The sequence below is a fragment of the Dermacentor silvarum genome, chromosome 2 (genome assembly GCF_013339745.2).
Source record: "Dermacentor silvarum isolate Dsil-2018 chromosome 2, BIME_Dsil_1.4, whole genome shotgun sequence".
In the NCBI taxonomy this organism is placed as follows: Eukaryota; Metazoa; Arthropoda; class Arachnida; order Ixodida; family Ixodidae; genus Dermacentor; species Dermacentor silvarum.
The window spans coordinates 250,957,808-250,970,051 of record NC_051155.1 but is presented as its reverse complement, the minus strand read 5'-3'; the positions used below and the strand labels follow the sequence as shown (position 1 = coordinate 250,970,051).

The following is a 12,244-nucleotide window of genomic DNA, read 5'->3' as shown; positions in this document are numbered from 1 at the left end:
GGTAATGAGAGCGAGACCTCCACCGACAGCCTCTGCGCGCGATGGCAGGCTGCGCTGCTCAGCTCAAACCTGGAAGACCAACTCTGGGCAGTCCAGCAGGCCAAGGAAGCCGCTGGGAGACAAGAACTCCTGGCCGTAAACTCGGCGGGTGTCCAAACCCAGTAACTCACCGGACGCGAATCGTTCCAATTCGAAATAAAGTTTTTCTCACTCACTCACTACTTTAAGCCCAACTTCAATCCCCCTTGTCAGTTACCTATACACTACCTCTGTTATTGTGACCACCTTGGATACTGTGACTTACTGGCTAGTATGTCAAAGCAGGGCCAAAACGTTCACAGCACACCAAAGTGGTTTAACTGTTCCAACATCACGCAGACACAGTGAGCATGTTACTTTCCAAGGAGCCCTCTTTTTATTGCAGGTTACAACCTACTCAAGGCATTCATTAAACACACAGCACAAGCATTTAAAGGTCATCAGCATGTTTCGTGGCACAAAGAGATAACTAAATTGAGAAAGCAATTGATTTATCGCATGACTATTCATAAAGTTGCCCTTTTTCAATAACATCACCATCAACTTTTTGTAAGTAGCTACGGGTGTGTATGCAGACACAACAGATGTCTCACATAGGCTGTTATTAGCACGGTGCATGAACAATTTGAGAGATGGGCTCAGACAATTGTCACCCAGTTGTCACCCAGTTTATTCCAAGTGTCCACACGCGCTGCGTTGATGAAAATTGGACCTTATTCAAAGAAAAAGTCAATTTTTTAATTGATCAATTCATCCCTCAGAAACGAATTATATCTAACTCTCATGCTCCCTGGTTTAACACGCGCCTACGGCACCTGCTCAACAATAAAAAAAGACTATTCCGGCAGGCCAAGGCAACCTAAATGGCCGAATGCTGGCACGCTTACGCCACCGCTAAGACGGATTATAAACAGATTTCGTCTGAAGCAAAAAAAAATTTCTACCAGCACACGCTCCCGTTCCTTCTTAGAGATAATCCGAGAAAATTTTGGAATGTGGTCAGTGGGAATAAGCCGAATACAGTAGATCTTTGCGATGATCACAACACTCCGATACACCAGAGTGACTGCTGCAAAGTGTTAAATGATTTTTTTTGCCTCGTGTTTTTCGTCTACCTTGCCGAATGTTTTCCCTCAGCCTTGTACATCTGATTTTTTACCCATGGATCCAATAATCATTGATTCTGTTGGCGTAACATGTTTAATTGAAAGACAGAAGATTTCATCTTGTTCAGGTATCGACGGCATTACAACGAAGTTCTTGAAAAGTACATCTACCTGCTCATCATTGATTCTTCGTGAAATTTTTTAACAGTCATTGCAGAGTTGTTCCATCCCTCTTGATTGGAAGGTGGGGAAGGTGGTTCCATTGCATAAATCAGGTAGTAATGCTTCAATACTTAACTATCGGCCCATTTCAATAATGAGCGTTCCCTGTAAACTTCTTGAGCACATTATTTATTCTCATCTTGTTACCTTCCTTGAATCTAACAACTTTTTCAATTCATGTCAACATGGCTTCCATAAATTTTTTTTTCGTGTGAGACACAGCTCCTTTCTTTCACTAATGATTTATTTCACGCTATGGATGCTAACATTATTGTGGATTGTATATTTTTAGACTTTGATAAGGCCTTTGACACTGTTTCTCATGATCTACTGCTAATTAAACTCGGTGCTCTTAATATTAACGATCAAGTATTAGGCTGGATTAAATGTTTTCTTTCCAACCGTAGTCAATATGTTTCAGTTAATGATTATGAATCACCTCTTGTTTCCGTAACCTCTGGAGTACCTCAAGGTTCTGTGTTAGGTCCTCTCCTGTTTTTAATTTATATTAATGATCTTCCTAACAACGTCATCTCCCATATAAATCTTTTCGCAGATCACTGTGTGCTTTATCGTTCAATTACTAATCCCTCTGATGAAGCATGTTTGCAATCAGACTTGAACGCAATTTCTTCATGGTGCAGCGAATGGCTCATGACGCTTAACACCACTAAGTGCAAACATCTGCGTATTTCCAGCCGTCCTCCTGAATACACCCCTCGCTACCTTCTCAATAACACTCTCCTATCACCTGTCTCATCGTACAAATATCTTGGTATTCACGTAACACACAATCTGTCCTGGAAAATGCACGTGAACTACATATGCAACCAGGCTAACCGCACGCTCGGATTCTTACGGCGCCATTTCACAGCTTCTAATAGCACCGTTAAGCTTCATCTGTATAGGACATTAATAAGACCTAAACTAGAATATGATTGCTCCATTTGGGATCCTAATCAGATAACTTTAATTAACACTTTAAAGTCTGTTCAAAATCGCGCCGTCCGCTTTATTGTTTCAAATTATTCCCGAACAGCCAGCGTATCTGCAATGAAATCTGCACTTGGTCTTCCCATTCTTTCTCTGCGCTGTAAATATTTTCGTTTATGTCTTTTTCACAGAATTTATTATACCAACCCTATTCTCAAAGATAAGTTACTCCTCCCCCCATCTTATATATCTTCACGCACTGACCACAACTTCAAGGCAGGAATACCGCAATGCCGAACTAGGCTTTGCATAAATTCATTTACTCCTCGAACTGGAAATGACTGGAACCATCTCCCTGCCTTCATCGCTGCCATCACCGACGTCAACAAATTTAAGGAAACTGCCGCCGATTTTGTATGCCCCTCCTCTCTGTAATGCCTCTGGCCCTGAGAGTACTGAAATAAATAAATAAATAAATAAATAAATAAATAAATAAATAAATAAATAAATAAATAAATAAATAAATGAATAATAAATAAATAAATAAATAAATAAATAAATAAATAAATAAATAAATAAATGCAGCTCAGCAGCTGTCAAACACACTTATTTGCACTACTAGCATATGCTTTGCATATACAAGCTTGTAGTGTAAATTTCATAGATTTTAACTTTGAGGGCTATTTAAACAATCTAGCAAGTAAACATAGTCATGCTCTTCAGAAAAGAAACTGTTTGGAAAACCTTGCTTGTATGCTTTGAACGATGACTGAACTTAAGAATTTTTATATCATGAACATCACGAGCATCACTCAAGACAGGTTAGTTTTCTTCACTCTGTTCATGTCTTGAGTGCTGCAATTGCAATAACAATTAGCTTGACAGTTTATGCTGCAACACTCACAGTGACAATCCAGGCAAAATAGAAGGAAAATGAAGATGGCAGAAGAGAGCGAGAGTGAAACATACGCACCTCTAGCACCACCAGACCAAGCAGCACCTCAAGGGGAGTGAGCGAAGGCCAGAGCCGCTGCACCTGACCAAGGGTGCCCATCAGTGCACAGTTCACTACCACTGCCAGCATGCCCATGACCTCCATGGCCACCTATCGTTGCAAAGAAACAACAGCAAAGGTGCACCTCATTCTCTATGAATAAAAAAAAAAAAAAAGTCAGGCAGGCTTCACTTCCTTATCCGCCTATCTATGACTTGACCTCAAATGCAATGTGAAAGCCTGCTTCTTGAGGTCTTAAGATGCAACCTGATTCCATGGTAAAGAAGTTACAACCAAGGGCTTAGAAAGAAAAAAAAAATGCACCTAAGTATGTCACAAAATTGGTGCCTGTAAGTCGCTCATTATTTCTGTTCATTGTCCATGTCTCATCGCTCTAAACAGCACAGCATAGCAAAGCTTGGCTTCCTCATCACCAACCTCACTCTGTTGTTGCCATTGCACCATGTTTTCGGGCTGCACCCTGAGCTTGTCATGGTATATCACATCAGATAATGGTTTGGGTTTCCTCTGCACCTTTGTGTTTTGTACACAGTAAAAGTTTGCTGCACAACAAATAAAACCTGCAAAATCAGATTCAGCCGTGGCTTTTCTTTGTAGCTTAGATGCTTTATACCCACAAGCTTGCTGCATAATAAAGCAACAATAATCACATTTGTAGGTAGCAGTCTTTTGAATATAATGCACAGAAAGAACTCAAGGGTTTGATTTCGGTTAAGCAATAACCAAAGAAGCTAACAGATGCAGTAGTAACCATTCTGCCATACGCAAATTTGAAGTGAAATTACAAAGAGATATAAAACAAATAAGTAAGTCATGGCAGATTATATTCATATAGATATGGTTCGCTCCAAAATTCACTGATAAGGCCAGATCACATCAACAGGAAGCCAAATGCTTTGATCTATGAATTTAAACATAAACCAATTTGTATCACTGATACATCAGGGGCATGTTTGGCACACTTCTTTTTAGTCATTCTGGTGGACCACTGTTTTTTGATGCAAAAGTGCAAAGGATGGATGTGCACAAAGCCAGAACAGTACAGAATTAAAACAGCCTGTAGTAAAACTCGCTTTTGGGCATGGCTTTGATGCTCTTAGTTTCAGGACAAAATGGCAACATGATGTTACAGTTGCATACATCTACAGTTATATGCTTTGAAATTGATTCTACATAATTTAATAATTTTACACTCTCCTCTGGCAGAAGCTACAACCACTTGTGAGTTATCAAGGTTATCAACTACACTACAGTCTGCTTTTAAGGATACACACAAAACAAGAAAATTAATTCATTACAATTCATAAGTGCTATTGGTCGTGAGATTGAGCGGAGTCGCAGCCTGGCAAACACTGGCTGAACTGCGATAGCGTGGATGGTGCGTCGTGTCGGTTGCTAGCCGCTACTTGTTTACATTCCGTCAACATAGCCGGATAGCCATCATACATGGTGTATGACAGCTATCTCTTAAAAAACATACTCGTCAAAGTGTGTTTGTCCTGTCGTTGTATTACAGCCGTAAATGGTGGCATGGATTTTTTTTGCACCGTAGAGACTGGCTTTGCGCTGTAGCCTTTGCGCTGCAATAAAATTAGTGACTGAACGCATTGAGCACACAATGTGTGACCGTGGCGCACTTCGTTTCTCACAATCATTATCATTTTATTGCTGCATTGTGATTTAGGCACTTAAAAAAATGCAGTGCTTTAGTAATCCCTTGTAGCAATGTGTTGATCATTCCGCAATCTTTTTGATACCGCGAAACATGAACGAGGTGGTGTGCGGTCATTCAGCAGTAGGAAGCTCATATGATGTCACAGGATAGGTACAGTTGATCTTAGGTGTATAATTGTATGACTTTCGTTTAGTGATTACACCACCGGTCATTAGCTGTTCCTGAGGTGCCCTTTTATGTCGATATCCCACTACGCAGATGTAATTTTGCCTCGCAAGTAAATTTTCACACTTTGGTACTTTGATTATCTGCTACAAAAGGTGTAACATTGCAGTCGCTAAACACAGGACATCGTAAAACTGAGGTGCTGGAATCTAATATATTATGAACTCTTAAGTGTACTGTTGTTAGCTTGATGGAAGGTAGCGGCCATTATTTTCCCAAATATAGGAAACAACATAATAAGGTTGCCTCTTAGAATAATTGAAAATTATTCGCATAATCCTCATGCACGGTAATAATTCAAAAACATCCGTCGTGCCAACATGCTACACTATTACTGCTACCAGAAAAAAAGTTAAGCTGCATGGCGATTCTTCAACAGCGCAGTCACTCATTGTGGTGTACTTTTTTTAACTAAGCTTAGCAACTACCTATCTTATATTTTGCACAGAACTTAAAAGGAAGTAAAAGGTAGTCATGTACGTATGTGTACAAGTGGTGAAGTAGAGTCACAAGAACTAGCTACTTTAACTTCATTGTACAGAATACAGGCATTTTTATAACCAGCGCGAGAATAGCAGAAAGCAGAGTTGCGCAACAGTAGTGCCAACAGAACGGCCAGAACGCAAGCCGAACACAAATAAGAATCACTGCCCAAGCACTCCATATAGATGGTTAACCAGCGAAGCTGAAATGTGCAGCCCCGGTGTTTATCACTGGGTTAATCTCGACTGTTCATTTAAGTATTTCTCAATTATTGGTTGCGCCTTTGTGTTCTTAATGAGGTTACACACACGTTCGGCAGCGTCGGAGAGAACAATGTCACTGACGTCAATGAATGGCTCATACCCCTCTTAAGCAATGGCTCATACCCCCATAAACGCAGCCTCCCCATTACGATCTATGTGCGAGTAACAGCCTGCGAAAAAGGTATTCACGAAAACCGGAAAGCCATCCAAGAGCTACATATGCGAATGGAGAAGGGCTTCGACGAGATCCGACAGATGATAACGCATCTGCACAAGGTTTTCACCCCTCTGGTAAACGATCAGCGCCACAAGAAGCCGCGAGTTTATCCACACAGAGAGGCAGCCCTCCAGCAAATGCTACAAGAAGACCAAGATGGCCAGAAAACCGAATGATCAAAATGGAGGCATCACCGTTTGGCAGTGGAATTGTCGTGGCTTCACTCGCAAGAGGGCGACGTTGCTGCAGTACATTGCCAAACAAGACACACCACTGGATGTAATAGCCTTACAGGAAACAGGAAAAACACCAAGAATCACTGGATATCACACTCATGAGGCAGCAGAAGCACGTACGGCCACACTCACGAGCAAACACCTCACTGCAATAGACCACACTTATGCGGACACGGGAATCGATCACGTTTTCACGGAAATAGTGCCGCAGCGCAGGGGAAACACAGGTGTTTTTATACTTAATATATACAGTTCGCCGAAGGAAACGCTGGGACCCCTAGACAACTTGGCGCAGCAAGCGAGGCAGCTAGCTGGACAAAACGGCCTCCTCATATTAGGTGACTTCAACGCGGCGCACAAGGCGTGGGGGTACGTCAGACATACGAAAAAGGGAACAACCTTGTACAACGTCATACAACACCACCGACTTACGATAGTGACGGATCCGACATATCCAACGAGAGTAGGCAACAGCACGGCCCGCGACACCTGTCCCGATCTTGCGCTCGCGTCCAGACTTCAGAACGTCAAGTGGGAAAACACTAACGAGACGCTAGGGAGCGACCACTTCATACTCGACATCTCGGTACACCTGGGGAACTTCCCAAGGAGAAAGATACGCTCCACCAAAATCACGGACTGGGCAAACTTCTGCAGCGAAAGAGAAACTCAAGAAGCCCAAGCGATAACCGATCTAGAGGCCTGGATTAGAGAACTGCAGGAATCGGTAGCCAAACACTCCAAGGAGGTTGCACTCACCACGGACAATCCGGCAGTGGATCCGCGCCTCTTACACATGTGCGAAGCGCGCCACAGTCTGCTTAGAAGATGGCGAAGGCAACGGCACAACCGTAAGCTAAAAATAGCATCGCGAAACTAACGGACGAGGCAGAGCGCTACGCAGAGCAACTTGTACGACAGAACTGGGACCAGTTCTGTAACTCCCTCCAAGGAACGCTGGGCACTGCGAAGACGTGGACCATACTCAGACATCTCCTAGATCCAACCCAGAGCAAGAGAGAAAGCAATCACACGATGAGCCGAGTACTACGCAACTTCGGAGGCACAGACGATCAGCTATTGTGTGCCTTACAGAGCAGATATATTGGCCAGCCAATACTTGGTGCAAAGCCAGCGGCTGACTACGCCGGACTGGAAAACAGCGAGCTCGACCGGGACATAACGCGTTCCGAGCTGACACGAGCGATCGCAAGACTCACTCGAAACACCACTCCTGGCAAGGACGGAATCACCAACAAGTTGCTACGTAACCTGGACGATTCAACCGTGCAGGCAATACTGGAACTCTTAAATGCACACTGGAGCAGAGGGACCTTACCCCCGGAATTCAAGCATGCGGAGATTACACTGATACCAAAGCCAGGAAAAACGCCCTGCTTGGAGAACCTAAGACCCATTTCGCTTACGTCTTGCCTCGGTAAATTGATGGAACGTGTTATCTTAGACAGGCTACAGACGCATCTCGAAGAACGTCAACTGATGCCGAACACGATGTTTGGTTTTCGGCCCAACTTGTCAACGCAAGACGTGCTTCTGCAGCTCAAAGAGGAAGTACTGACTGCAGCAACGCCGTGCTGCCCAAAAGCAATTCTCGCACTAGACCTAAAGGGAGCCTTTGACAACGTGGGGCACGAAGCCATACTATCCAATCTCAGTGACACGAATTGCGGCCGACGAACGTACAGCTACGTGAGGGCTTTTCTCACTGATCGCACAGCCACAATAGGGCTGGGAAATGTGAGGTCACAGCGAATAGACACACCTAACAGAAGAACGCCACAAGGAGCAGTGCTGTCACCGACACTTTTCAATGTGGCCATGATGAAACTCCCAGCCCAACTCGAGAAAATACCGGGGATCAGACATGCCTTGTATGCAGACGACATCACAATATGGACGGTCGGAGGGTCCATAGGAGAACAACAAGAGGCATTACTGGAGGCAGTAGACGTCGTAGCAAGCTATGCGGAGACATGCAGACTGCAATGCGCGCCGGAGAAGTCGGAGCTCCTCATAATCGAGAAGCGCTCACGAGGATGATCAAGAGCCCCGGCACCAACCATCCACCTGTGAATAGGTCCTAGAGAGATTACCAAGGTAGACAGACTTTGGATCCTCGGCTTACACTTACAAAAGGACGGGGGCGGAGGATACGCCATACAGAAGCTACAACACACGACCACGCAGATCTTGCGCATGATTGAACGAATTACTAGCAGGAAGAGGGGACTCAAGGAACAGGACCTTATTCGATTAGTGCAGGCTCTGATTGTGAGCCGCATTGCGTACTCGGCACCATATTTAAATTTAAGGAACGCGGAAGTGGAGGTACTCGACCGGCTGATACGCAAGGCGTATAAGCAAGCGCTCGGACTCCCACCCGGAACGGCTACTTTTCGCCTCGAGGAGACAGGGGTGTACAACAATGCACGGGAAATCATAGAGGCCCACCTGGTAAGCCAGAAGGAAAGACTACTACGCACAATAGCGGGACGCTGCGTCTTGGAACGTCTTGGATATTCCGTACGGAAGACCAGCGCACTGACCAAAATCCCAACACGAATACAAGAAACTATGTACGTCTCACCGATTCCCAGGAACATGCACCCAAACTTCCACATCGGACGGAGACAAGCCCGAGCGCAGGCACTCGCGAGAAAGTATGGAAACCACCCCAATGTCTTGTACGTAGACGCGGCCAGCACCGCAAGAAGCACCGCATTCGTCACCAGCGTAGTCGACAATCACGGGACCGAAATAAATGCATCGTCGGTTTCCAGAGCACACCGCTGCGGAGGCAGAGGAACTAGCGATAGCGTTAGCCATCACGACGAGACCGCATTGGGATTGCGTCATAGTTCTGACGGACTCTCAGACGGCATGCAGAAATTACTGCAAGGCCAAAATTTCCAGGGCTGCACATCGCATTCTGAATGGAGCGTACCAGCTGCCACCATACATACAAATCGTGTGGACTCCGGGGCATGAGTCCTTACGTGGCAATCAGCAGGCACACGTCTACGCCCGAGCGCATGCACACCGGGAGCCGCGAGATGACCGCGCCGAGCAGTTCCAACCCAGAGCCCATACCATTAACCTACACTCACATCCTACAACAGTATCGCCTTTCACGAAGAACACTACCCCCACCTCATAATTCTCTGACGTGAGAGGAGGCCGTAATATGACGAAAACTCCAAACAAACACATATCCACATTTGAGTCTTTACCACGCCATACACCCTGCGCTGTATTCCTATAAATGTCCACAGTGTGATCAATGTGCAACACTTTACCACATGGTATGGGCTTGCGCAAACACACCACAGCTAACACCCATAACACACCCCACCACACGGCAATGGGAGGCAGCGCTGTCCAGCTCCGACTCAACAGACCAGCTCAACCTGGTCAACCGAGCGAGAAGGGCAGCTAAGGCCGCTGGACTCCTGGACTGAGGGGACCACCCACTGCAGAGTGGGGGAGCTACCTACGCTCGCGTGCTCTTTTTATTAAAGTTTATTCTCTCTCTCTCTCTCCCCATTACGACGACAGAAGAGAAGTGAAATTCTATGCAGGAATGATGAGCAGCAACGGAGCCAGCTGTGGAAGAAGACGACGACGACTGCAAACGTGGCAGCAGTGCTACGAGCGCGTTCACGCGAATGTGCCGCGGGGCGCCAATGAGCCAGCTGTGGAAGAAGACGATGACGCTCGAGCCATTGCTGATGATGATAGTTTTCAACATACAGGCGACAGATGGACGAATCGGCCAGCCAGATACAGTTTCGCTGTAAATGTTCCATGGTTTTACCGGAACAGAAACAGTGTTTTGTGCTCCGTTCAAGTATAGCAGGAATTTTCAGTGCATTTTGTGCAAAAATGCGGCATTGGGGGTCTATGTATATATTGTCACTTCACTGCACTCAGTATGTTCCATTGTGAAACAATCGGCACAAATCTCCCACAGTGAAGCGCTGCCGTGTACATTTCAATGCACGCCGCCGATCATCCATTCACACTAATGTGGCGACACTGCTGCCACCTATAGCTCAATCACGCAGCCAATACCGGGACCAACCTTCAAATTGCCTTCCAGAAATAGATCTACACTCATGCCATGGCAGTACTTTTTCCCTCTATAGCTTGAAAGGTTGTGTAAAGTTATCAGAGAGCTTAGTTTTGTGCTCCTATGCCTACTAGTGTAGTATTACCACAGGTCACTGTTTTACTTTATGCCAGGGTCTGTTTTCACTAGATTATCACTGTTATCAAGTCCTTGGAGCAAGATGTACGTCCCTACTATAATCGAAATATTACAAATATTGTCGTGTGCTACAGAGAAAAAAATGTCTAGTCAGACTGAACATGAGTCACAAAGTGCTGTACATTCTCTCATGTACAACACTTCTTTTTTTCTCTCTCTTTTTTGTTTTTGTTGTTGCATGTGTGAGTTCATAACTGCTATACCTTGCAATGTTTACGCCCCCCCTAATGTAATGCCCATTGGGCGATATGTAGGTATTTAAATAAATTTAAAAATTCAGAAGAGACACTTAAGGCTGCTTACGTGTGGGAATGCGAAAGTATTATGCTGTCTGTAGACCTTCGAATGTTATGAACACGCTCATTTTATACACTCGCGATGTGCTGCCACTTCCTCCCCATTGTCACGTACCCTATGACACACGCACTAGGCCACACCTTTAGTCAGCCACATGGCTGCGACGGGACATGTGCAATCACACATGCACTGGGAGAACCTTTAGTAAGCCAGAACCGTGGAGCTGCCGTGGCATTGGGGAAGCGTGCTTGTCTCACACCCCGGAGGCCCAGGTTCAATTCCCACCGAGACCGAAATGCACCAAATTTTCTTTTCAAAGTCATTAATTTCTTTTGTTTACAGGAACCCCTCTGAGAAATGTGACATTATTCTAAGCATTTTTTTACATGTTTTTACCCTTTGCACCGTAGGCCATTTTTGGTACCATCTTTTTCGCCATGCCGACCACGCCGGATTTTTGCATAATGGGGCATATAATACTTTCGCATTAATAAATAAATATATGTGAGCACCAGCGGCCACCAGAGCACTGAAGAATGTACAGTGAGACAGGTATAAATAGAGGACAGACTTGACACATGACATCAGATTCGACAACTGAAGGCTGTGCTTACCACTACCTTCGCGACTCAAGTACTGCTTGTGTTTCTTGGCAAAAGTTTGCCCAGTAGAAAGTTAGATTACACTTATGGCAGTGTTCGGTTCTTCTGCACAAGAAGACAATATGCATGATTCTATAGTCCAGCACTGAAGAAGTCACTCAACAAAAAGAAACTCCGAAAAAACAAATATTGATAAAATCACAATAAAATCCTGATTGTAATGCTTAAGCAACTAAATGAATGAGTGTGCTTGGAATTAAGCAAGCTGCAAAAAGTCAAATATATACTTCATTCTGCTGAAGGTGGAGCTTCACAATAGCACTGTGGTACAGAATGGAACCCAGGCATTATGCAGAACACAAGCATTTTACACGCGCTAATAACATCCTTTTGAACAGCAAATCATTTTATGTCAGAACATGGAATGTGCTCATGTGACCATCTGCACTTACACAAACTATGACGCTTTTGAATTTGAAGTTGAGTGAACTTTAGGTTGCAGACCAGCTTGAAAAGAGCCAATGTGCTTCAAAAGTACTACAGTTTAACTATTGTTAAGTAGATATAGAAACCCATGAGATGAGGTTAAATGCACCGATTGGGTTTCAGATTTACTTGGATAAATGTGCCGATCTTCTTCCTG

At 44.6% G+C, this 12,244-nt stretch overlaps 1 protein-coding gene across 1 annotated transcript in view; it reads right to left on the bottom strand.

Annotated features, from left to right (window-relative positions):
* Nucleotides 1-12,244, bottom strand: part of LOC119443136 (anoctamin-8-like) — an 81,099-nt gene that overhangs the window by 15,316 nt on the left and 53,539 nt on the right. The window contains exon 15 of the mRNA XM_037708288.2: nucleotides 3,274-3,405. Within this exon, the coding sequence (XP_037564216.1) occupies nucleotides 3,274-3,405 (132 nt within the window). The remainder of the gene's footprint in view (nucleotides 1-3,273; nucleotides 3,406-12,244) is intronic.